Genomic DNA, 24966 nt, shown 5'->3' with positions numbered 1-24966 from the left:
GTTTCAGGGATGGAGCAACTCCTACCTCTTTGGGCAATCTGGGCCAGAGACTGACCATCCTCAGTGTAAACGATTTCTTCCTTAGATCTAGTCTGAAACTAAAAGAGGGTAAATTTAGACTAGATATAAGAATGACCATGGAGTCACCAAGGATTGAACAAGGAATTTTTTTCCCTTCACATTGTAACTCACATACAGAATGCCCTATTTCAGAAAAACTATGGAAACTTTCCCATCTACAGACTCTTTTTCCACATTTTATAATTTCCCTCCAGATTTTCAAAGGGATATTTTGTTGAAAACATTTCCAAAGCAATCTGTCCTCTCTTCCTTTAAGTGGAGCAGAGGAAGAGCTATCTTTGGAAAGTCTCACCCACAGGGCATCTGCAACTCCTGGGATGCTCTTCATCTTCTCTCCATCCCATTGCATGCATCGTGCCTTTGGTCCCCATTCTGCTGTCTGTACTCACGCTGAGAGATCTTACTCAGAGAACAATCTGTTTGAAATATGAGTCTAATCCCAGGGTAATGCACTATTCCTCTTAGATTTAACTTTAGCTGATCCCTACGGTATGAATTTTTTAGCAGGACAGTCTAATCTGTCTGTGAGATCCTGACAACAGGGTCCATAAGGAAAATGGAAGCGTCTCAAACTTGCCATTTAAATGCAAACCCAGGAGGATGTCTTGTGGTCACAGGTACTGTGCACTCCGAGGCAAATCCTGCCAAACACCAGTCAGTTTTGCTGCCAAGCAAGGAAAGCTGTTAGCAACATCTGGACACTTACATTAATTAAAATAATTTATTATTTCACTCTCAACATGGAATCCAGCTTGTGGGATCAGTTCAAACTTAACAATTGCTGATGGCATAAAAAGGTAACACAAAGTGTGCACATGAAAAGAATGGCGACTAGACTCAAAGGAAGGGAGACTGGGGTGAATTACATGGTATTCTGGCAAGAATGGTGCTTTTGAGACTGACATTTTCAATGATATTCTATTTATTTGTACTTTTTATTCAGGTCTATACCCTTCTACAGCTTGATCCTGGCCTTGCTGCCTCCTCCATACTCATTTATTTTGATGGTGTTCCTGTTGATTTAGGTATTTATTGAGGTGGAAAGCTGAAGTACTCCAAATTAAGATGGGTCTTGTGTATACACGTGGGTTAACAGACAACAGAGTCACCATGACCTGATACTGACAGATGCTTCCTTTCTCCAGAACATTTTTGTGATGCTTCCTGACACGTGTTATGGAACAAAAATGAAAATGATCAGATCAGGTTGTGATCTAGAGCAGGTGCTTTTTGCATCCTGAAAGTCAAAGGACTTCTGCTGGCTGGTTGCCGTGACCCGTCCAAACTCCAGCAAGTAATTGTGAAAGTTTGTTCACTCTGATTCACTCCAAACAATGCATTGTGTGGTGACAGCGCAGAACAAAAGCCTATCAATAATCAAGGGGTTGTGGTTAAAAAGAATTAATGGCTCTTGATATAAAATTGGATCTCTGGGTCTTCACTCATCCCCATCAGAACCAGTTCAAAGCTATCCAAGGTAATAAAAGACCTTGATAAAATAAAAGACTTATCCAAGCTAATAAAAAACAACCTGACAGAGTTACTTGTGTGTCATTTTCCAGGGAGCTGTAACTACTGTGTTATGGCCAGTTCATTGAGAACTAAGTACAGAGCCCAAACAACTGACAAAGCTCTGGAAGAAAAATGAATCATGGCTGGATCAGATACAGAAACAAAAGTGCTGTGCTAGAGGTTAAAACCATTCCAGAAGCTGAAGGCCTTTTTTTTTCCTTCTGCACAGAAAAGGATGTGACAATGAGTTTCATTTAAAGACTGAATTCCTTTGCCACAGGAACAATGAGGTTTTGCCTGTTTTTTTTCCCTTTAATCAAAATGCAGACAAGCAATTTCTTAGGCAAGCAAAGCTCTTGAGTTATGCTAGGGAAGACACAATGTGAGTAAACAGTCTTTGCTGTGAAACAGCTATAAAATATTATAATACACATATACATGAAATAAAGAAGTGATTGAACTTGTCATGTAATTGTATTATCAGATTTGTAGCTTGAGAAAATGTCAGGGAAAATAACACAGTGAGTAGGATGGGTCAATTTATTAATTGTGGATAATTTTTAAGCCAACTCCAGACAGTGCTATTGTATTTCTTGTTTAGAAGTGCTCACCAAGTTGTTTGGATGAAAAATTGTCAGACAGCAAGTTAGGTTTTTTATAGACTTCCCATTCTGAGTGCCTCCTGGGTTTGATGATCGCCAGGGGCTGGTCTCTGGGGTCAGTCTCTTCTCCCTAGTATCAGGTGATAGAACAGGAGCAAATGGCTTGAACTTCTGCCAGGGGAGGTTTAGGTTGGTTATGAAAAATGTCTTCACTGAAGCTGTTGTCAGGCACTGGAACAGGCTGCCCAGGGAGGTGGAGGAGTCACTATCCCTGGTGGTGTTTAAGAAACATGTGGATATGGGACTTTGGGATATGGTTTAATGGCCACGATGGCCTTAGGTTGATGGTTGGATCATTGGATCTTGTAGAGCTTTTCTAACTGATTCTATGATTCCAATGCATTCTACGACTATGATTTCTACTCGTGGGAGAGAACATTTCACATCTGGTCAGTTTGAGCTTTTTGATGATCACTCTAAATATGTGCAACAGGAGAAAAGGATTAACTTATTCCTGCATAGAGCTGTAATTCTTGCCTGCTTTCCCTGTCATCACACATCATCACTGTTACAGCCAACTTCACTCTCTCAGTGTTGAATCACAGTTTGGCCAGTCCAAGTAGGAGCCAAATCTTGCTCTAGTTGTTCATTTTCATTTCCACAAAAATTGGGAGTTTTATCTGAACAAGAATTTAGAAGTCAAATTACCAGGCTGGCCAGAGAGGTGGTAGATGCCCCATTCCTGATACCATTCCAGATCAGGTTGTTTGGAGCTCTGAGCAACCTGGTCTAGTTGCAGATGTCCTTACTGATAGCAAGGGGGTTGAAGTGGGTGAGCTTTAGAGGTCCTTTCCAACCCAAACCATTCTGTGGTTCTAAATTCCCATGGCATCACCAGTAAAACCAGATGCCCCATATAAAGACTCATCCATGCAAGCCATCCTGGACAGGCTGCTGCTTTGCTTTTCAGGTGATGCAGGAATGATCAAAATGCCCAGAAACATTTTGGAGAGAACTAGACCCTCTGAGATGTGGAGATTGACCACTGCTAGTACAGGGGCTGCACATAGTCTCCAGGGAGAGCTTCAGAACTAGACTCCAGGTGAGCTTTGGAGCACAGAAGTCACCAGATTTCAAATTATTTCAAGGTGAGTTGCATTTTTTGTAATCTCGTCACTTCTTTAGATGCATGAGAGCAAAATGAGGGAGCTGATCTAAAGCATTTCCTCCCTTCCCAGGACCTCTCCACATGGAGCTAACACAGCTTGCTATGAAGCTCACATACATCCAGTATGGAGCAAATAATCTCTCATGTGAGGCAAAAAGAAATTTGGGGCATGGAAAGTGGGGCAGGAGGAAAATGGGGTGTTTTATCCACTTCTCATGGGAATGGCGCTGTAAAAATAGGTTTTGTCCTGGTTGTGGAAGTCTTTCAAGTTTCATCAGGTTCATGCCTTGACTCCAGCACCCCTAGAAGTGTAAAGACCTCTAAACTTGGTCCTCTTTATCCTGTTTAGATTTTAAAGGTTGTTTGAGGTTTAAAGCTCTGCTTACTTGAAGAGGCTTGTTTGTATGTTGCTCAGGGAGCCTGGAACAAACTATTTCCTGGTTTTCAGATTTCAGTTTGGGATTTGAGGCCGGGAGGGAATGTTTAAATGCAGATATTAAATGGTCCCCATATGCCCCCAAGGAGACAGGATTGCAAAAGCTTCATTGCCATGAGAGAGGAAGAAAAAAGAAAAGATTCAGCTCTTCATATTATTCATAGACAGGAACACATTGTCTTGAATATTAGCTGTGGGGCTTGTCCCTCGAGATGTGAACATGCTGACATTCAGGAGTTTTGAACAGGTTCCCACACATTAGGGAATTGCAGAACACATCAAGAAGGTGAGATGAGAATAGGGACTAGAGATGTCCCTGTTCTCTATTTCTTCTTGTTTAAAATGCATCAATATTAAAAAAGAAAAAGGAAAAAAAAATTGAATAGGGGAAGATTTTATAGCCCTGTCGATGAAAAAGGAGAAATAAGATATATACAGCCTGCAGTTGATGCTAACTTTTTCCTTTTCCACCGGATTCTGAGCTAATAGGAATAATAACCATTCTGCCTGCCCACTGACCCCAGAAATATGTGTTATTGTGCTAATCCTCTTCTATTGGTATTGACTGCTGGCCTCCATGGGTTTGCCTTGCACAGTCAGAAATAAATTATCCATCAGAATCAATGGAACTCCAGGCTGTGGTTTGCACAGATGTAGCCCTGTCACCCATCCTTGCAGGTAAGAAGTGCTTGCAGAGTACTTCCATGCTTCATCTCACCTGCATCCAGTTCTGGTGCACCCAACACAAGAAGGACATTGAACTACTGAAGTGTGTCCAGAGGAGGCCACAAACATGGTCGGAGGACTGGAGCACCTCACATATGGGGACAGACTGAGGGAGTTGGGACTGTTCAGCCTGCAGAAGAGAAGGCTCCAGGGAGACCTTAGAGCAGCCTTCCAGTACCTGAAGGGGCTCCAGGAGAGCTGGGGAGGGAGTTTAGACAAGAGCTTGGAGTGATAGGATGAGTGGGAATGGACTGAAACTTGAGGAGGGCAGATTTAAACTGGATATTAGGATGAAATTCTTTCCAGTGAGGGTGTTCCAGTTAGAAGTCAGCTAGATACTTGTTACTTTCAGTAGCTTTAGAATATCCATAGACTGGCCTGACTGTCTGAAAGCCATCTTGGGATAAGTTGTTTGCCTTCACTGAGTGATGCTCCTTTTTCTGCAAGCTGATGTCAAAAGCTATTTATAAAAAACACAGAATTGTAGACTAGCTTAGGGGGCCAGGACCTCTGCAGGTTACCAAACCCAACCTCTCACTCAAGGCAGGGTGTGTTGGGGCAGGTTGCCTTATCCAGTCAAATTTTAAATACCCTGAAAGAAAAATCCCACAACCTCTCTTGGCCCCTGCTGCAGTCTTTAACTTCCCTCAGAGTGATTTTTTTCCCACCCTTCTATCTAACCAGAACACACTCTGTTGCACCCCTGGCCATGCACATGTGCTCTGTGTCCATGAGGAGCATCTGGGTTCGTCTCACTGCCCTGTTTCTCTGTACCTGGGAGAGCAGCAAGGTCTGCACCTGCAACTTTCCCTCTCAAGGCTCAAACTCATTTAAAGAAGCCTTTATCCTTTCATTTATGGAGTTACAGCACAAGTGCCATTAGCACAGCAGAACTACAGAGAAATCTGAGGTTTTTTCAGTCATTGTATTGTTTTCTCCATCTGTGTTTGTAAATAGCTATGGTAGGAAGCTGTAATTGTGCCATTTCCTCTCACACAAAACTGTTGGCTTCTGTGCAAGCTGTACACTTGCAATTAAGGTGGCCTGTCATGTTTTGGCTTTTTCTGTGACCTGTTTTAATTCCGTCTAACCCACAGAAACCCACAGTAGTGTCACTCTGCCCCTCCTAAAGACAGAGAAAAATGAAATTGAAGGTTATCCTGAGGACTTGATTAAGAGGCAGGTAAAAGCTGTTTTCAAGAGCAAGGCTACTGAAGGAGGTGGGATTTATCTCACGGACCTGTTGGAACAGGGCCAGAGGAGGCCACAGAAATGATGCAAGGGCTGGAAGCCTTCTATGTGAGGCCAGGCTGAGAGAGTTGGAGTTCTTTAGCCTGGAGAAGAGAAGGCTTCAGGATACCTTTTGGTGGCCATTCAGTATTTAAAGGGGCAAATCAGAAACAGGCTCTTTAGCAGGGCCTGTTGTGATAGGATGAGGACTGATGATTTGAAACTAAAAGGGGGAGATTCAGAATGGAGAGAAGGAAAATATTTTTTCCACTGAGAGTGGTGAGACCTCGGCCCAGGTTGCCCAGAGAGGTGGGAGATGCCCCATCCCTGGAACCATTCAGCTTGTTTGTGGCTCTGAGCAACCTGCTCTAGCTGCAGATGTCCCTGCTGACTACAGTGTGGTTGGATCAGATGAACTTTAAAGCTCATTCCAACCCACACCACTCAGTGATTCAAAGATGTATCTCAGTATCTTGCCATGGACTGTGAGCACACACTGATTTGGGTAGTGCATCTAGGAGGAATCTATAGCACCCTCAGCTGTGCTCATGCAAGTGTCCCTGCACCACAGGTAAGCCAACATTGCAGGTGTCAAGGGTACTCTTACTGGGACAGAACACAAGTTCACAGTGCAAGTAAATTCTCAGGGCTGGGGTGGGTTTTGCAACCCACTGCTCTGGTCTGCAGTGCTTGCAGCTCTTTAAACCACCTTTAGTGTCTCTCTGTGAAATGTGGTGGCATTTGCATTGCAGCACAGATGTACTCAGTGTAACACTGCACATAACCCTGCAAAGCCAACATCTGCTCCCATGAAACACCATAGAAATGTTGGTGTTGGTTCCAGTGGGGCTGGTAGCCCTTTTTTTTCCTACAGGATATAAAAGTTCCTTAAGTGACTGAGTGACCTGTGGAACTAGTCAAAGCTCTGAGCCAAAGGTTTGGTTGTTGTGAGCAATTATGTGGTTGCTGGTGTGACTTTCACTGATTTCATGCTTTCTCCCAGGTCACTGTTTTTTATTTCCAGAATGGAAAATTCAAAGATGTGAAAGCCCCCTGACACATTGAGAGAGACAATGCCTTATAAGAATGCTATTGCTATCGACTTTGTGGAAGGTTTGATTACAATGAATTGGCAGGGAAATGATTTAATACTAAACATTGACAACTCTAATATCCAAGAGTAATTCTGGACAATAAGATACAAGAGGGGGAAAAAATAAAACATTTCCTTTTACTGCTGGAGAGACTTGCTAAAGGGAGAACAGAGACTGAGAAGTGTAGCTGCTGAAAGTGACATCTTTTAGCAGCAACACAAACACAACCAAAACTGTTTGTGTTGGAAGAGTTACAGCAGAAATTTACAGAATCATAGAATTGTTTCAGTTGGAAAAGCCCTCTAAGATCACTGAGTCCAACCATCAACCCAACACCACCATGGCCACTAAACCATGTCCCAGAGTGCCATGTCCACACATTTCTTGAATACCTCCAGGAATGACTCCACTTCCCTGGGCAACTTGTTCCAATGTCTGACCACTGAGCATTTAACCATACAGAAAACATGCTGGTGGTGGGGTTTGCTGTTCCCAGGATACTAGCTCCTCCAGGATCGACAGTACTGTACAGGATGTGACCCTGAGCCATCAATGTACTCTTGTGGCCAAGAAGGCAAATGGTCTCCTGGGGTGCATGAAGAAGAGTGTGGCCAGCAGATTGAGGAGGTTGTTCTCCTCCTCTGCTCAGACACGTGTGGAGTACTGGGTCCAGAACTGGGTTTCCCAGTTCAAGAGAAACAGGGAACTACTGGAGAGAGTCCAATGAAGGCTACAAAGATGCTGAGGGGTCTGGAACATCTCTGTGAGAAGGAAAAGCTGAGAGCCCTGGGGCTGCTTAGCCTGGAGAAGAGCATTCTGAAAGTGGATATGCACAATTGTCAGCAAGAGCTGAAGGGCATGGGCCAAGGGGAAAGGGCCAGACTCTTCTGAGTGCTACCCAGTGACAGGACAAAGGGTGACAGGTACAAAGTGGAACCCAGAGGTTCCATCTGAAGAGGAGAAAAAATTCTTTGCTGTGACATTGGTGGAGCCCTGGAAGAGGTTGCCCAGAGAGGTTGTGGAGTCTCCTCTGGAGAGATTCCAAACCCACCTGGACATTGTGATGTTGGGCAAGCTGCTTTGGGTGAACCTGCTTTAGTAGGGGAAGCTGGACTGGATGATCTGCAGAGATCCCTTTTAACCTCCACCATGCTGGGATTATGGGGCTGTTTCCTGAGTAAAGGAGAAGATGGGACCTCAAGTCAAGGAAAAAGGAGGGGCTCCTGTTGTGGTTCAGAGACAATTCTTCATGTGTCTCCAGAAGTTATAACCCCTGAGTTGGAGCCTGTCCTTGCAGAGGGGACTGTGCATAGCCAGTGACATTAATTGCCTGTGAGGAGAAAACTCCAGTATAAGTGGTCTCTATTGTGTATAAAACACTCAGTACCAGTGACATTCGCCTCTTCTCTTAGTGATGAAATATACTTATTTGTGAAGTAGATCTTAATCTACCTCAGAGCAGTGTTTTTAGTTTTTCACAGTAGCATTTATAATGATTGAAAGTGTAGGCTGAAGAGGACATCTTTCTGTAGCAATGAACAAAAAAAAGAATAACTTTTCAGCATTACCGTATATCAATAGCCAATTATTTTTGTATGGATGGGTTCTGGCTGGCTGCTAATGGACTGACAATGAGATACGTCTTCCAGGAGAGAAACCATCATTTTAAAGATGGAGTGGCTGGCCTTTTAATTTTAAGGTATTACCAAAATCACACCTTTCACCTTTAAAAATTGTAAATGATCACAGTCTCGTTCTAAATCATTTAATTGCTGGTTGAACCAAGCCCAGCTCATGCTTTGCAGGGGTTTGTCTTTCTTAGCACTGATGGGGCCATTTAAATTTCTTAATTTTTCCTGAGGAACAACATCCTCCTTGCTTGTACTCTTCCTCCCAGCTATGCTGGCCATCTGTCTGCAGAGGCAATTTAAGGAATCTGTAGCCAATTCACCCTCATTCATGTCTTGAACGCAAACATACAGCATAGATGTGCACAGGCAAAAGCTATTCAGTGATGAGATCAAGCACTATGATGGCTTAAAAAACATCTCTGAATGTTTCAGATGAGGCAGGCTCATGTTTCTTGCCACTCTGTATTTTGCTTTGGTGCATACACTTTCATCTTCATCTGTTTCGTTCATCTGCCTGTTTCCTTCCAACACGGGGACTGTGCACAATGTATATCAGGAGTCAGGTACCTCTGACCAACTGCCTACTCCCCTGGTGTGTCAGCTATGCTAGAGCTCCTCTAGAAGAGAAGCTCAGAAGAAAGATCACCATACGATCCAAAATGTGTGCCAGGACTTTCCAATGACTCGACTGTAAATAGGAGTAGCCAAGGAGCTTGGGAAAAAAAGCTAAACTCCTTGTCAGTATTAAAGCCTGACTTAGTTGAAGATGTCCAAGAGGTTGGAACTGGATGATCTTTAAAGTCCTTTCTAACCCAAACCATTCTATGATTATTATCCATGCCTATGGATCAAGGTGCTGTCTTGTCTTTTGATAAACACTGTCCACTGCCTTTTCTTTCCTGCAGAGCTGGGAGAAGAGAGCCACAGAATATTCAGGGCTGGACGAACTGAGGAAAATAGATGCCATTCTGTCAGTGGCCATGGGACAAGTTCCTGCTGGTCCACTGCTGTTTCTACAGCTAGCCTTGGGGGTTTAGTTTCTCAGGGCAAGGGAGGAGGGAGTCACCAAAGGGTGCCACATCAATCTCAGTTCAGATATCTGAGGCTATTTCTTTGAACCCTCCACATGTCCTCTCCACAGACAGCTCCTCTGACGACTGCTAAGAAATAAGAAATGTGCCTTGAGTTTCTGTGACATTTCTTATTCCAAACTTTGCCCAGTGGCTGATGGTCCCTTCCTCACAGTGACATATTGATTGTGGGTACACGTAGGGCAAGCATGATTGTGTTCAGTATTTTGAGCTCATCATCTGTTATCCCATTCTCATTGTCATCCCAGCCCCAGACACTACCAAATTGGAAGCAGTAGTGTAGAAAATTACGAACAAATCAAAAAAGACTACAGCTGTGAAATGAATCAAGCCACTGTTTCCACGTTTAGGATTTCCTCTGGTATAAAACATCTTTTACAATTTCTTTTTTTATTATTATTATTATTATTTTGGGGCCTACAGCTCTGAAAGAAGGGCAAGGCACTGGGTTCCAGCACTCAGCGTCTCCTTCTCTTAGTCTCCTTCTCTGGAAGTTTTCAAACCCCATGTGGACATTGTGATCCTGGGCCACCTGCTGTGGGTGACCTTGCTGTGGGTGACCCTGCTTTAGCAAGGGGGTTGAACTGGACGGTCCCTAGAAGTCCCCTCCGATGCCCACCATGCTGGGATTCTGTGATCTGAAGGCACTTTCCAAACAGACCAATCACTTACTAAAACCCAATGAAGACAGCAAAGGAGGGTCATGAAGTGCAGCACCTCCCTACATCTGGACCTTGACTCTTTTTGACAACCCAAAGGACATGCCACTGCTGCGAAGGCTCATCCATTGGCTGGTAATGACATGGGAGAATGGTGCCCACAAAAAACTCTTGCACCTCTTGACCTTGATCTTTTCCATTTGATGCATTTTAACTGCAGTGATGTGGTTAGAAGAGTTCAACTCTGAGCCTCACATAAGCTGTTCAGGGCAGCCCCTTGCTGTGCTGATCATAGAATAACAGAATTGTTTCACTTGGAAATGCCCTCACTGAGTCCAACCATCAACACACCACAACCATGGCCATTAAGCCATGTCCCCAAGTGCCATGTCCCCACATTTCTTAAACACTTCCGAGGATGGTGACTCCACGACCTCCCTGGGCAGCCTGTTCTGATGCCTGAGCTCTCTTTCAGTGAAGAAATTATTCCTGATCTCCAACCCAAACCTCCCCTGGCACAATTTCAGGCCATTTCCTTTTGTTCTGTCTCCTGATACTAGGGAGGAGGCCAACCCCCACCTCACCCCAACCTCCTTTCAGGTAGTTGTAGAGGGCAATAAGGTCTCCCCTCAGCCTCCTTTTCTCCAGATTAAATGACCTCTTTTCCCTCAGATGCTCCTCATAACACCTGTTCTCCAGACCCTTCACCAGCTTTGTTGCCCTACTCCAAGTGTACCCTGTACCTTCCTCTCCTCCTGTACCGTGAGAGAAGGCTTTAAATCCGTGTGTGTTTGTATGAAGATGACCACATTAAATTTAAGCAGAAATAAATGGTAATTTAACTGGCACAGATACACAAGGCTGACATAATCTCTGAAGATTTGAGGCTGCTATTAAATTTGTTCCTCCTTATTAATTTGTGACCAAGAGGATAATGAAAAACTGGCAACTCTGAAGTTGACATAAAAAGTAAGAGATATACAGTTGGCATGGGTAATTTTATGCACTGTCAAAGTGAAAAGGCTTTGCTAAGTGTATGTAGGCAAAGATACACACTGTCATCTTAATAAACAATTAAAAGAAGGACTCCTAATAATTGAATCATGACTCTTGTCACATTTGTATTTGTTTAATATCTCTAGTTTTGTTTGAATCGGGCTTTGAGTTCCTAGTTTAATCAGGCCTGATTTAGGCTCTTGGTTCAAATAACTGGAAGTGATGAGCATGAATCTTGTTGTCTTATTACCTCCTCAGCATCTTGTTTCCAGTGAATGCAATGTTCTTTCACGAACTCATCTTTAATTACTGCATTTAGCTAGCAAGACTGGCCAAAGGGGGTGGTGGGTGATCTGCTGTCATTCAAAGTTGGACTTTTCAAAGAGAAAACCTTATCTTCCTCTTCTGAACCTCACTCGTTAGATTTTGGAAGTACTTCAGATGGCTCAGGTGGTTACCAGTTAATTCCTTTGCTGGTAGAAACCACGAGTCTTAGCTGTGTGCATTGCTCTGTTGTGGTGGGGGTTTTGGAATAAAAAAAAAGTTCACTAAGAGGTGACCATCTGCTCCTCAAAACTCTTTCCCTTAAACTAGCTGCCGTGGTCACCCTTGAATGCCATCGTATCTTCAGTGACACGGAGCTCTGCCTTGCCAATCTGCTGTTTAAAATTTCTCATCAGATTCCTGAAGTGGCGTCAGTCAAAGCTGACAACAGGTTGCACATTTCCAGCTCCTCTCACTGAAGTACACAAGGCCAGGACTGGCACAAGTCTCTCCTTCTTCACAGTTTTTGTATTTGCCTAGCTCATATTAAATGTATTATCACTTGCAGCTTCAGCTCCTCTAATCTTCCAGAGATTTCTGGTTATAACTTCTCTTTTCTTAACTGAGGGAAGCAGAGAATGCTTAGATCTCATTTCAGTGAACAGGTTATCCTGTGTTTTCATGGAAAAAAAATAAAACTGCAAAGTTGTTTTCCCCCTTTGTCTGCATAAGAATCTTCTCCTCCTCAAGTCTGTCTCTAAAATCATCCATTTTTCTTTTCCTTCTGACTCCAATCACTGTTTTTTGGGCTTCTTCAATTCCCAGTTCAAAAGGAAACCAACAAGTATTCTGCTTCAAACTCAGCCAGCCCTGAAGATGAGGAATTTATCAGTTTTCCATCACTCTGGAGCAAGCAGCAGTTTATTTCTCCAGGTCTGTAAGAGCTGTTTGCTTTGCCTAGCCTTTGTGAGTGGGTAAACCAGAATTGGGGGGGGAACATCAGACCTCCTACCCCAGCATCCTTTCCAAAGCACTCCTTGGATTGCAGCCAGCCTTCCATGGGGCTTTTAGAAGGTCTCAGGGCAGATGTAAAGTGTTTGAAGAAGAGGGGGTGGAACTGGCTGGAGGTGGAGGGTGCAAGGAAGGGTGTCTGCCAGTTGTTTTTCATCAATAATATTTTCAAAAGGCTGGAGAACATCAAAAGATTTTGAACCAAAATATGAGAGAATTGCATAAGACCTAAGTGTGGAAGAGAAGACACAAAAATGACTGTTGTGCCAATGGTGGGAAAGAGAAATTTGGGCATTCTAAGATATCTGGATCAGGAACATGGTCATCTTTGGCACCTGACAACTGATGGAGGAGCAGATGGGCACTTTGTATGAGCCAAACTGCCCAACACGTCCAGTGCAGAGGGTGAGCATTCTGTCAAGAGCAAGGTGCTTGGGTTTAGGTACAGGCATGAAAGCAGCAGGACCCAGTGTTGATGGTGTGGGAGGTGGGTGACCTTAAGGACTCACCAAGGACCAGGCAGCCCCTCACTGTGGTCTGGGGTGGCTGTGCGCAGTAAAGGGGCAGCAGCCTTACGGCACTGCCACACCATACTATCCCCTTTGTCTTGGTACCAGTGTCACACAGAAAACTTCCAGCCTGTGCATTCTTCGTCTCTACAACTCCCTGAAAGGAGGTTGGAGCCAGGTGGGGATCAATCTCTTCTCCCCAGTAACAAGTGACAGGACAAGAGAAAGTAGCCTTAGTTTCACCAGAGGAGGTTTAGGTTGGACATTAATAGAAAATTCTTCACTGAAAGGTTTCTCAAAGACTTGCACAGGATCCCCAGCAATGTGGTTGAATCCCCACCCCCAGAGGTGTTTAAAAGAGGCAGAGATGTGGTGCTGGTGAATATGGTTTAGCACCAGACTTGGTAGAGTTAGAGAATGTTGGACTCGATGACCTTAAAGGTCTTTCCCAAACAAAACAATTCTGATATCAAATGAGCAAAAATGTGCCTACAGCGACAAATGCGTGGTGGCAAATACCACCCCGGCAAGCTGTTGGTGCTGAGGAATCACGACTGCTTCCCTGCTCAGCAGCCTCCAGCATGTCGCACGTGTGGATATAAATAAGTCAGGGCTGTGCGGGTACTTCAGATGTCTGCTAATGCATCTTGTGTTTATGTCTGTCTTTACGAGATACGGAGGGATCACTAAACACCTCAGATTGGCAGCACAGACATGTTTCCACAGAATAAATGATGTGGGTAAGCAGCACGCCTTTTGTTCCTTCCCTTCAGGAAATGGGGACGAGTTGTCTCCACTGATATTATTTCTAATTTTCTTTTCCCTCAGGAAAGAGAAGAAGATCTTTCTGAAGACAATGTATTTGTCTCTGATTAGATTTCAGCTTTATTTTTTTTTTTAAACCCTCAGACCTCTTAAACCTGTAGGCCAGCTGTGAAAAACACTCATTTCTTCTCCTAGGACATGTTTACATTGCCAATGCACAATTCACAGTGGATACTCTTTGGTTTATTAAACTTGTGTTTTCTTTACTAATCCAATCCTTAAACCAGAAAATTCAGATAATTTCATTTGTATAGAAGGAAACAAAACAAACAAACAAACAGAGTCCCCACAAGCCTTTGTGCACACATTGGGTGGAATAAGCTTCATATTTTCTAAATACTGAAAGTATTTCAGAGATGTTGAACTTAACAGGCAAGAACTAAAGGTGTTCTGCAAGGCTGAAAGACCTGGGGCTGATGAACCTGAACGAGGGCAGCCTGAGAGGAAATCTTTTCAATGCTGATCAACAGCAAAGGGTGGAGCACAAGAGGATGGGGCCAGACTCCTCCCAGTGGTGCCCAGTGACAGGACAAGGGGCAATGGGCACAAAATGGAACCCAAGATGTTCCACCTGAACAGGAGGAGAAAATTATTTGCTGTGAGGGCGCTGGGGCACTGGAGCAGGCTGCCCAGAGAAGTTGTGGAGTCTCTTTCTCTGCAGAGATTCCAAACCCACCTAGACAGTGTGATGCTGGGCAAGCTGCTATGGATGCTTTAGCAGGGGGCTTGCACTGGATGATCCCCAGAGGTCTTTTCCCACCCCCACCATAATGGGATTCTGTGAAAAGATCTGCAAAACCAAACTGTCTGATCATTTGGTATTTCCTGCAATGAAAATTAAAAAATAAAATAAAAGCTGACAGGTGAAAGAGCCTCTTCTGCGATCTCATGCCTAATTTTGCAGAGTGATTCTTTAGTAGACAAGTGGGTTGTTTGTTTTTTTTTCCAGACTTAAACTTAGTTTTCAGGAGCAGCCTGTGTGTTTCCAAATATCTGAACTAGAGGGTCTGTCCTTTTCACACCAAAGCCAATGACAAAGCCAATTTAATCCAGCAGGATCCATCTGTAAGATTCTTTATAGGAAGAACCCCCCAAATTGGCATGTTTTATCGGGTCTTTTAGACTGCTCATCTCCTTCTGTTGTAAATTGTAGGTGTTACGATGTGTCCAGTTTGCACCTAATCCTCCTCGTAGCCTTTGAAACCAGACCCTATAAATCCTCTCTGGTCTGCAGCCCGGTTGTGCCTTCTCCTGTAAACATCCATCCCTTCTTAAAAAATAAATGAGAAATGGTTCTATTGATTTTTTTTTTTTTTAAACCAGATGTGATGTTGAAGAGGAGAATGAATGAATTCCAATGTTCCCTTTTCTGTAGGATAAGTGGAAATAGAAGCACTTCACAAACTACCATGCTCTTGTGCTTTGCCCTGCAGGCTTATGGTAGGTTACTGAGTCCCAAGAGCAATTTGATGCCCCATGGAATCAAAGAATTGTTTCAGTTGGGAAAGATCTCTAAGATCATTGAGTCCAACCTTTAACCAAGTACTGCCAGGTCACCATTAAACTATGTCCATCAGCACCACATCTGCATGGCTTTGAAACCCCTCCAGGGATGAGGACTCCATCACTTCCCTGTTCCAGGGCTTGGCAACCTATTTTGGGGAAGAAATTGTTCCTCATGTCCAACCTAAACCTCTCCTGGTGTAACTTGAGGCCACTTCCTCTTGTCCTATTGCTTGTTACTTGGAGAACAGACCAAACCCCACCTGGGTCCAACCTCCTTTCACTGAGCACCTGAATAATAAGGGCACCCCTGATTTACAGACACATCACAATGATTTTGTGCTTTTGTCTCACTCAGCTCCAGCACAGGCTGCATCCCAGTCACTGGGGCAGATCATTGAATCATAGAATGGTTTTGATTGGAAGGAACCTTTAAGATCATCAAGTTCAACCACTAACCCAGCACTGCCAAGTCACCACTAAACCATGTCCCTCAGCACCACATCTGCATATCTTCTCAATCCCTGTAGGGATGGAGACTCCAGTATCACTCTGGGCAGCCTGTTCCAGGGCTTGACAACCCTTCTGGGGATCACCACCCCAGCACCCTAGCGCTGCCCCCCATTCCAGACTCCTCATGCTCCTACCACCCCTCAGGGCAGCTGCCCCACAGATCCTTATACCGCTCACACATCGGTGTGCCCGAGGGGGCGGCCCCGCTGCCGCTGCCCCTACCCCTCCCCACAGCCGTAGGTGCCGCCGTGGGAGTGTCGCGGCCCCTCCCGCTTGGTGCCCCCCGCCAAGGCCCCGTCGGACCGGGGGGGGCGGGGCGCGCTGCCCGCACAGGTAGCGGCGATTGGTGGAATATGCAAATGCAGCGGTGACGTCAGGCGGCTCCGGCCCCAGAGAGCAGAAATAGGGGCGGCCCGGCGCGCTCCGTGGACTCGTTCAGCGCTGCGCCCGGCCCAGTCCGGCCCACTTAGCTCACCCCGGGGTCCGCCGCAGGTGAGTGCCGCCGGGGACCGTCCCGCAGTGTAACCCCCCCGCCCCGTACCTCTGTGTGTGAGTGTCTTGGTGTATGTGCGTTGGGGGGGTGGTGGTCCTCTGCGCTCCGCGCTGCCCCGCGTCTCGCCCGGTTCTGGAGCAGCTCCGCGCTGCCATCGCCACCGCTCTGCCTCCCTCCGTCGTGCGTGCGCTCCGCGGGGCTCGGGAGTTTGCGGTTCTTGCTGCCGCTGTTGTCACCTCCCGTGAACCCTCGTCCGCCCGCTCCGTACCCTGGGCTTGGGCGCGGTAACAGGTGGGCGCCGGCAGCGCGTTGGGACGGGCATGAATGGTGTCAGTTTCTCCCCACCCGTGTTCCACAACGTGGGGAGCAGGAGGTAGGGATGGGGCTCGTGGGCTGCATACTTCCTCCCTTCGGGTGGGACCGGAGTTTCGGGGCTGCTGCCGTCGGTGGGTAACGGAGCCGGAGCGGCCGCGATCGCGAGTGGGTGCTGCCCCCCGTGGCCCCTAGGTGGCGCCGGCAGCCGCTGCCGGCCCCGCGGAGCGTCCGTCGGGCCCTGCCGCTGCCCGCGGTTCCTCTCGTACGGTGGAGGGAACGGAGCGGGGTGGGGAACTTGCAACCTCCGGTGTATCAGGGTGCGAAGGGCTGATTGGGTTTGCAGCTGGGAGTGAGAGGTTTGTGTTATTGATAAGCTCCGTTCCCAACTTGTCCGAAATGCTTCCACATGTGGGAGGGAAACAGCTTTGGTGATGCTGAGTAAGTGGGGTGCTCAGTGCAGGGTGCTGGAAGACGCGGTTCGGGATTTCTCTGAGCTTTATGCTCAGAGCAAAGCTGTGACTGAAACATACCAAAGGGTCACGGAGTCAGCCTTGAAAACATGGGTTAAGTATCTGTAAGGTTTAGGATTTTCTTGGCTGCCCTTCAGCCCTGCTGCAGTCATTGTCCCCACATTTCTTTTGGCAAAATGGAAAGACCTTGAAGAACTTAAAGATATTCTGAAGTGTTGTTTGTGGTTTGTTTTGTTTTGTTTGTTTTGGGGTTTGTTAGTTTTGTTTTTTTCCTAGTAAAACATCTGGTACCTAAATATTGCAGATGGTTCCCAGGAGTTCTTAATACAGCAAAAGCTTAAGTATTTATGGGAGATACTGCAGGTAACAAAATTATTTTGCCAATCACAGAAACGCTGTATAGATAAGGTTGAAGAAATTAGACCAGGGTTGAAAAAAAGGGTTAAATACCTGTGGGGTTTAGGAGCTTCCTGGCAGCCCTTCATCCCTGCTGGGGTTATGTTCCTCAGACTTCTCCTGGGGATGCAGAAGTATCTTGGGAGAATTTAAAGATCAAACAAAAGAAGTGTTCTTCTGCTCAGGTGAAATGCCTGGTTTGTACTTAAACATTTCAGCTGATTCCCAGGAGTTCTTAATGCATCAAAACTTGAAGTATTTATGGGAGATACTGCAGGTAGTGGCTGAAATTATTTGGCTTCATTATGCCTCCCTGAAAGGTTATTGTAGAAGGAAAGTTCTTCTAAATTTTGTAGCACTTAAGAAATTCTGGGCATCAAAATTATTTTGCCAGCCACAGACAGCTGTTTAGATAAGGCTGAAGCAATTGAAACAGTTGATGGTAGAGGAGTTGAAGACTGGATTCTTATCTGGTGTTAAATGAGCCAGTTTATATCGATGCAAGGTTTGGTCTGAATGCTTTCCTTTTGCTATAGCAACAGTCATAGCTTCAGGTAATTAATTCAACCTTTCTGTTTCTAATATGAAGCTTGTTGGAAATTATTAAAAGCTATTGTGGATTGTTAATTTCTCAGTGCCAAAACCCCTACACAGTTTAAGTAGTCCTGAAAATAAACCCAGTAGCTGTGTTGTGCAAATTGTTTTATGTTATTACAGTGACCATAAATCGAATCCTTAAAGCTTCTGTGTTATGGAGGAAAAAGTTGTCGGATCTCTGGCAGCAATCTGACAGCTCACACTGCAGGTCACAGAAGTGCTTTAAATGATTTGTAGTGTTCTCTTCTCAAATGGTCAATGTGGTTAGTCTCTTTCCTTTTTCAAGGTGACCCTTTTTGCTTGAGCAATTCTAAAGCTGGTACTCTAAAACTTGTACCTTGCATCTTTGGCTGGCATCTGCTTGCTGTTGTTCCTCTTCATTCAGAGGTGTCCGTGTAAGTTGAGGTTCGCCCTTTGTGCTGTGGTCTGCACAAACCCATTTGAACTTGGGATAGGTGTTACAGCAGCTGTTACATCTGGGCTTTGTCATATAATGGTGCATAGTGTTCTGCTCGTGGCGGTATCTCAGAGAATCACAGAATGGAAGTGACCTCTGGAGATGGAGTCCAACAACCCCTGCCAGAGCAGCATCACCTCTTGGTAAAGCAAGACCAGCTGCAGGGAAGGGAAAGCTGTAATGCTGTTTTAGCTCAGAGGGAGCAACTACAATCTTTAGGAAAACTTTTAGGCTTTGCATGGTATCTTTAACATAAAGAACCAAACTTACTTCAGAAAGAAGTCCCTTGGAACCAAAGGAAAAGTGTCACAGATGAATATGATGCTTAACTTTGCTTACTTTTGAACAGTCTGCTTTAATTCCAGCCTCTGCATTACAATTACTAATTCCTACATTAGAGAGTAGATTGAAATCTCCCTCTCTGGTCATGCTAAGAGCAGGCTTGTGATACCCTCTCAACTCCACCCTCAACTTGAGAGACTCCTAATTGTTTTGCCACAAATGTTCATATATTTTCTCTTCAGAGTGCAATTCCTTGCTTTATGCTGATGTTTTCACACACCAATTTTGATTTCTCTGGGTGGCGACTTCTAGGCTCACATCCTGCAAATCTGTGCCTGTTACAGTGAGAAAAGGAAATTGATAGTAAAACCTGTCTGAGTTTACAGCGCTGGTCCAGATCTATTTAGTCAATGGAAATTTTTCTGTTTACTTAGGGAACTTTACCCTGCAATCCATAGCTGTATTGCATGATGCAACTGAAAACTAGATTCTGCAGGGAGCCTTCTACTCAGCTCAGGGTAAGGCAACGCTGAGCTGTGGTTTAGGACACCGAAGTGCTGTACACCTTCAGAGTTAACCCTCACTTGATATTTATGGTGTGTATTTGTTGCTTGCTTTGGGCTGTTCATATATATAATGTGTATTAGTGTGTCCTTCTCTCACTGTGAGTGAAAGCAATTAGTGTGCTGCCAGTCAGCAGGCAATAAAAATAAGTAATTTCTGAACTGACTAGAGAAAGATGTTCTGTAAATTGCATTTATAAAACAAACAGTTTCTAGCAGGTGGAGGAGTGCTAAAGGCATCCTAAGCCAAACCCCATCATGTCTTCTAGCAGTTAGTTATTCACTAAATATGCATTAAACAGGCTAGTCCACTGTTCTGCTCCAGCATTGCAATTTCAAGCAGCATATGAGTCAGAGGTCTCTAGAACTGCAAAGTGAAATAGTTGTATTTGCTGTGATGGCATCAACTGAGCATACAAAGCACCTCTATTAAATCTGAAGAATGGTATTGCTGTGCAGGAGCAATTCATAAGGTAGCAGTGTACTTGTCACTTATTGATAGAGTGACTTGGGTTTATTAAACATTTATTTGTAGCCCCAGTAATGTTACATCTGAGGTTTCTAATTGGAATTTAGAAAGCCTAATAAATTTTGATTTCATCCTGAGCACTCAATTCAGGGTGTTTACATGAGCACTGAGAAACAGCAATACCTGAACTGTGTGGGGTGTGGTGGCTGGAGGCTCTGCTTGATCTATGCATGCTGTCTTCGGGGAGATTCATAGAATGGTTTTGGTTGGAAGGGACCTTAAAAATCATATAGTTCCAGCCCCCTTGCTGTGGACAGGGACACCACCCACTAGCCCAGGTTGCTCAAGGCTTTGTCCGACCTGGCTTTGAACACCTCCAGGGAGGGGACATCCATGACTTTGTTAGGCAACCTGTTCCAGTGTCTCACCACCTTCATCATAAGAAATTTATTCTTAATCTCCAGTCTATATCTGTCCTCCTCAAGCTCAATCCATTGCCCCTTTTTCCATCACTACAAGCCCTTGTAAAAAGTGCTGTCCCAGCTTTATTGTAGGCACCCTCTGGTACTAGAAGGTTGCTCTAAGGTCTAAAGTCTTCTTTTCTCCAGGCTGAACAGCAACTGTCTCAGCTGGTCCCTGTGGGAGCTGCTCCAGCTCTCTGATCTTTGTGGCTTCCTCTGGACCTACTCCAGTAGTTCAGTGTCCTTATGCTGGAGGCACCAGAACCAGACATAGTGCTCCAGAGCAGGATAGAGGGGGAGAATCACTTCACTTATTCTGCTGGTCACACTTATTTTGATGCAGCCCAGATGACATAGCTGAGACCAAAGGTCAGTGCTGGTGTAAATGGTCACAGCTCCAAAATTCCTAGTTCTACACCAAGGCTTGGATATAGGCTGCAGCAACTACATGGCATGAAAACACGGTAAAATGAGTCCCGTCATGACAAGGGATGTCACGGGGACTTAATTCAGCTAGGCTTAATTTTGCCATTAGCAGGTATCTCGCCTTGTTAATGTGTATTGCTCCAACCACGCAGCAGCCTGTCACTTGCATGCTGTAGAAATGCCATTGCTTGCTTCATTAAGTGGTCGTTATGCTTCATTACAGGTCCATGTTAGCATCCTCTGAAAGGTCAAAGCTTCCCTCAGCTGTCACCGAAAGGCTACCAGGTCTGAAGGCTCCTTTGGTGTTTTTATTGTGAAAAGGAATGACACAATTTGGTGGCCTGTTCCCCCCCCCAAAAAAAAAGCTCCTATGGAGGTACAAAGCGCTCTCAGCTGAGCTTCCAGGGCACCAGCACCAGGCTATGCATGCATGAAACAGTTGGTAGCTCTGTGTGCCAAAGCTTTGAGTAACTGCATTGGTTTTATTTCCAAATCCATTAAAAAACACACAAGGCAAGACCTGAGCTCAAAGTGGATGCAGTTGTGGTAGAAACCCTTGCTTGCATCTTCCCACTTCACAGCTGATGTGAGGCTGTGGTGGGGCACTGAAGTAAGATGGTGCTGCTGTTGAGTAGGGTAAGTCTGGGAGGGATTGGAAGTGTCTGTGCTTGGGTCAGAGGCAAGTACGTGGAGGAATAGGTTAGCAGTGGGGTGCACCTGCGCTGTGGCTGGAGAAACATGTCAGCCTTCTTCAGCACAGAATTTGTTGCTGCACTTGCAAGTTTTAGTGGGTTTGGTGACCATCTTGGGGAGCAATGACTGTTCTGGGTGTCAGCTGTCAGACTTTGTATTGCCAGACCTCCAAACCTGAGCATAGGTCAAGGGGGTGGCAGTGAATGTACCTGCTTGAGTCAACGCCATCTTCTGAATCATGTGGATTAACAATGTTTTTCTGTCATGTTCCTGGAAGCCTTCAGTGGCCAAAGATGCCAACATAGGTGTCTAGGGCTTTCCTGAAGATGTGCTGAAGGTGTGAGTGTGAGTCTGTGACTGAGTGTCCCTGTCCTGCTAGGGTTTTGAGATGGGATGAATCACGCTTTGGCTTCTGTCATACCATAGAACTGTGTTGTGATGTGGTTTGCTCTTGACCTCAGTAGTTAGGCTTAGAAATCCCAGGTTCTGTAGGTGCTGTGTGGGAGCAGACTGGTAACAGCATGTTCTGTGGGGGGTAGATTTATGATAAATGTTTCACAAAACCACTCCAGTGTGGGAATTCATTGCCAGTATGCTGATGGGACAAAGCAACACAATCTGTGTAATCCATATGCTGTGGGAAGCTGCAAACTACACCAGCACTGACCAAGTGTTGATGGGTGTTGTCAGCTGAAGCTGCCTCTGTGTTTTGGAGCTGAGCTGAGTTTTGCTGTGAAATGATTGCTTCATGACTGTTCTCTTGCTTTCACAGACCTGAAATGATGAAATCAAGAAGCTTTTGGTTGTCTCTCGTATTGCTTGGGGTTTTCCCACCCATCACGAGGGGATGGATGGATGTGGACAGGAGCAGAAGACTGTATGCAGATGTGGGGAGGTTGCATCAAGAGGTACTGTACACCAGCTGCTGCTCTAGCTCTTGTAGTTCTATTTTTGTTCTGTGTTCAGGCTCTCCATACTGTGAAAACAGAAAACAAGTGGGGGCCTCTCCATATATATTCGTACTAAACACTTGCTGAGGAGGCCAGTGAAAAACCAGTAAAGCAGAAGCTCAGACACTTCAAGTACACTGACATGTTCCGGGAATCAGATTGAATCTGGCCAATGTGGAGATGCTGGCATTGCCCCAGAGGCTTTATGGTATGTGGTGTCCTAGGGCTGCTGGGACAAATGAAACTGAATTTAAGAAGCAAAACTTGTCCTGGTTCTTCATTTGGATCATTGGACCTTCAGGTGAAACCTGAAAGTGTCCTTCTGCTGCCTTAAAAAAAAAAAGGAAAAGGAAGATTTAGTCATAGGTGGTGCTGAGAGAACCAGCAAAGTTACTGCCCAGAGCAAATCATAGAATCATAGACTCATAGAATCAACCAGGTTGGAAAAGACCTCAGAGATCATCAAGTCCAACCTATTACCTAATAGTTAACACCTCCTGTCTAACTAAACCATCGCTTAAAGTGCCACGTCCAATCCTCTTTTGAACACCTCCAGGGATGGTGACTCCACCACTACCCTGGGCAGCACATTTCAATGGACAATTACTATTTCTGTGAATTGCCTCCTGACTTTCTGATGAAAAACCTTTGTGATGTGCAGAGCAGTTGGAAAGATAGATCATGGTGGCTGTAGTGAGGAGTGGTGATCTTCATCTAGCTGGTGAAGACCCCTGATGCTTGGCGAGTAGGTGGGACTTGGGTATTAAAGCAGGATGGTAGCACACTCTTCAGTCCCTAGGCTTGTGGGAGTGGAGAACCGAATGAACCTGTTTTCAGTGCTGAAGATGACATTGTTGGCTTTCATTGCAGTGATGTGGATTAAGCAGGACTAGGACAGTGATCATCCCCCTGTACATAGCACTGGTGAGGCTGCACCTTGAATACTGAGTTCAGTTTTGAACCCCTCACTGGATTAAGGACATTGGCGTGCTGGAGTGTGTCCAGAGAAGGGCAATGAAGCTGGTGAAGGGTCTGGAGGACAGGTCTGGTGAGGAGTGGCTGAGGGAACTGGGGTTGTTTAGCCTGCAGAAAAGGAAGCTGAAGTGAGACCTGTCTCTCTACAGCTACATGAGGAGAGGTTGGAGCATAATGGGGGTTGGTCTCTTCTCTCAAGGAACAAGCAATAAGACAAGAGGAAACAGCCTCAAGCTGCAGCAGGTGGGGTTTAGGTTGGACATTCGGAATAATTTCTTCCCTGGAAGGGATATCAAGCACTGGACCAGACTGTCCAGGGCAGTGGTGGAGTCCCCATCCTTGGAGGGATGGAAAAACCATGGAGATGAGGTGCTGAAGGACATGGTTTAGTGGTGACCCGGCAGTGCTGAGTTAATGCTAGACCTCATCAGAAAGACCTCTTCCAACAAAATGATTCTAAGCAGATCCCCAGTTGGTGCAGACAGCCATCAGGTGCAGGCTTCCCCAGCAGGGACAGGGGCTTTCAGTGTGACTTGCTGTGTGTAGGCTCTGATTTTCACGTCTGAGTCTGAGGCATAAGAATAAAGCCATAAAAATCTAAAAATGTGACTTTCATGAAAAGCAGATGATGAATGGTGAAACAATTTTAGTTATTTAATTAGTTCCTGATTATCACAGGCTTGCTAAATGATTGCTCAAATGCCTGAAAGTGGGAGCTGGTAGGGGAGGCAAGGGGAAGGAGGCTTTGGTATTTTTTAACTGCCATTGCCTGGAACACTTATGTGCTGGCAGCCACATTAGTCAGTGCCAGGCTAATGATGAGCTGAAATTGGATCTATTTAAGCCTCAGGATTTTGTTCTAGCTGGAGAATCCCATTTCTCCCAGTCACATCCCATCTACAAATACCCATGTGTGATTTCAATAAAGCAATTGAAGCCAATTCAAAAGATGCTTTTTGAAGCCTAGCAGGACTCAAGATTCATTTCAGTGGAGTGGAAGATTCTGCAGTTTTGAGTTCTGTCTTAGGTGTATTTTTTCCTTCAGGTATCCATCCTTTGTTCTTTGCTCTCCATCATTTTCCTCCAGTCCTGGCTCACTGGTGAGGTCCCAGATGACTGGAAACTGGCCAACGTGGTCCCCATCCACAAGAAGGGTCGGATGGAGGAACCTGGAAACTACAGGCCAGTCAGCCTGACCTCAGTGCCAGGGAAAGTGATGGAGCAGATTATCCTGGCAGCAATAACTGCGCACCTGAAGGATGGCCAAGGGCTCAGGTCCAGCCAACATGGATTCAGGAAGGGCAGATCCTGCCTCTCCAACCTGATCTCTTTCTATGATCAGGTGACCCGCCTGGTGGATGTGGGGAGGCCTGTGGATGTGGTCTACCTAGACTTCAGCAAGGCCTTTGACACCGTCCCCCACAGCAAACTGCTGACTAAGCTGTCAGCCTGTGGATTGGACCACTACACTCTGTGCTGGGTTAGGAACTGGCTGGAGGGCCGGGCCCAGAGAGTGGTCGTGAACGGTGCCGCATCCAGCTGGAGGCCAGTCACCAGTGGTGTCCCCC

The 24966-nt window shown here is 45.4% G+C and overlaps 1 protein-coding gene across 2 annotated transcripts in view; it reads left to right on the top strand.

Annotated features, from left to right (window-relative positions):
* Positions 1-16262: 16262 nt before the first annotated feature.
* Positions 16263-24966, top strand: part of LOC137451094 (follistatin-related protein 4-like) — a 292081-nt gene continuing 283377 nt past the window's right edge. For both annotated transcript variants that reach the window (XM_068158275.1, XM_068158266.1), the window contains exons 1-2: positions 16263-16343; positions 22246-22381. In XM_068158275.1, coding sequence (XP_068014376.1) covers positions 22253-22381 — 129 coding nt within the window. In that variant the 5' untranslated portion in view covers positions 16263-16343; positions 22246-22252. The remainder of the gene's footprint in view (positions 16344-22245; positions 22382-24966) is intronic.

Source organism: Melanerpes formicivorus, unplaced genomic scaffold (genome assembly GCF_026170545.1).
Source record: "Melanerpes formicivorus ecotype bairdi unplaced genomic scaffold, bMelFor1.0.p_v2 SCAF_2, whole genome shotgun sequence".
Taxonomy (NCBI): Eukaryota; Metazoa; Chordata; class Aves; order Piciformes; family Picidae; genus Melanerpes; species Melanerpes formicivorus.
Note: the sequence above shows the minus strand (reverse complement) of the source record. Positions and strands in the feature narration are given on the sequence as shown.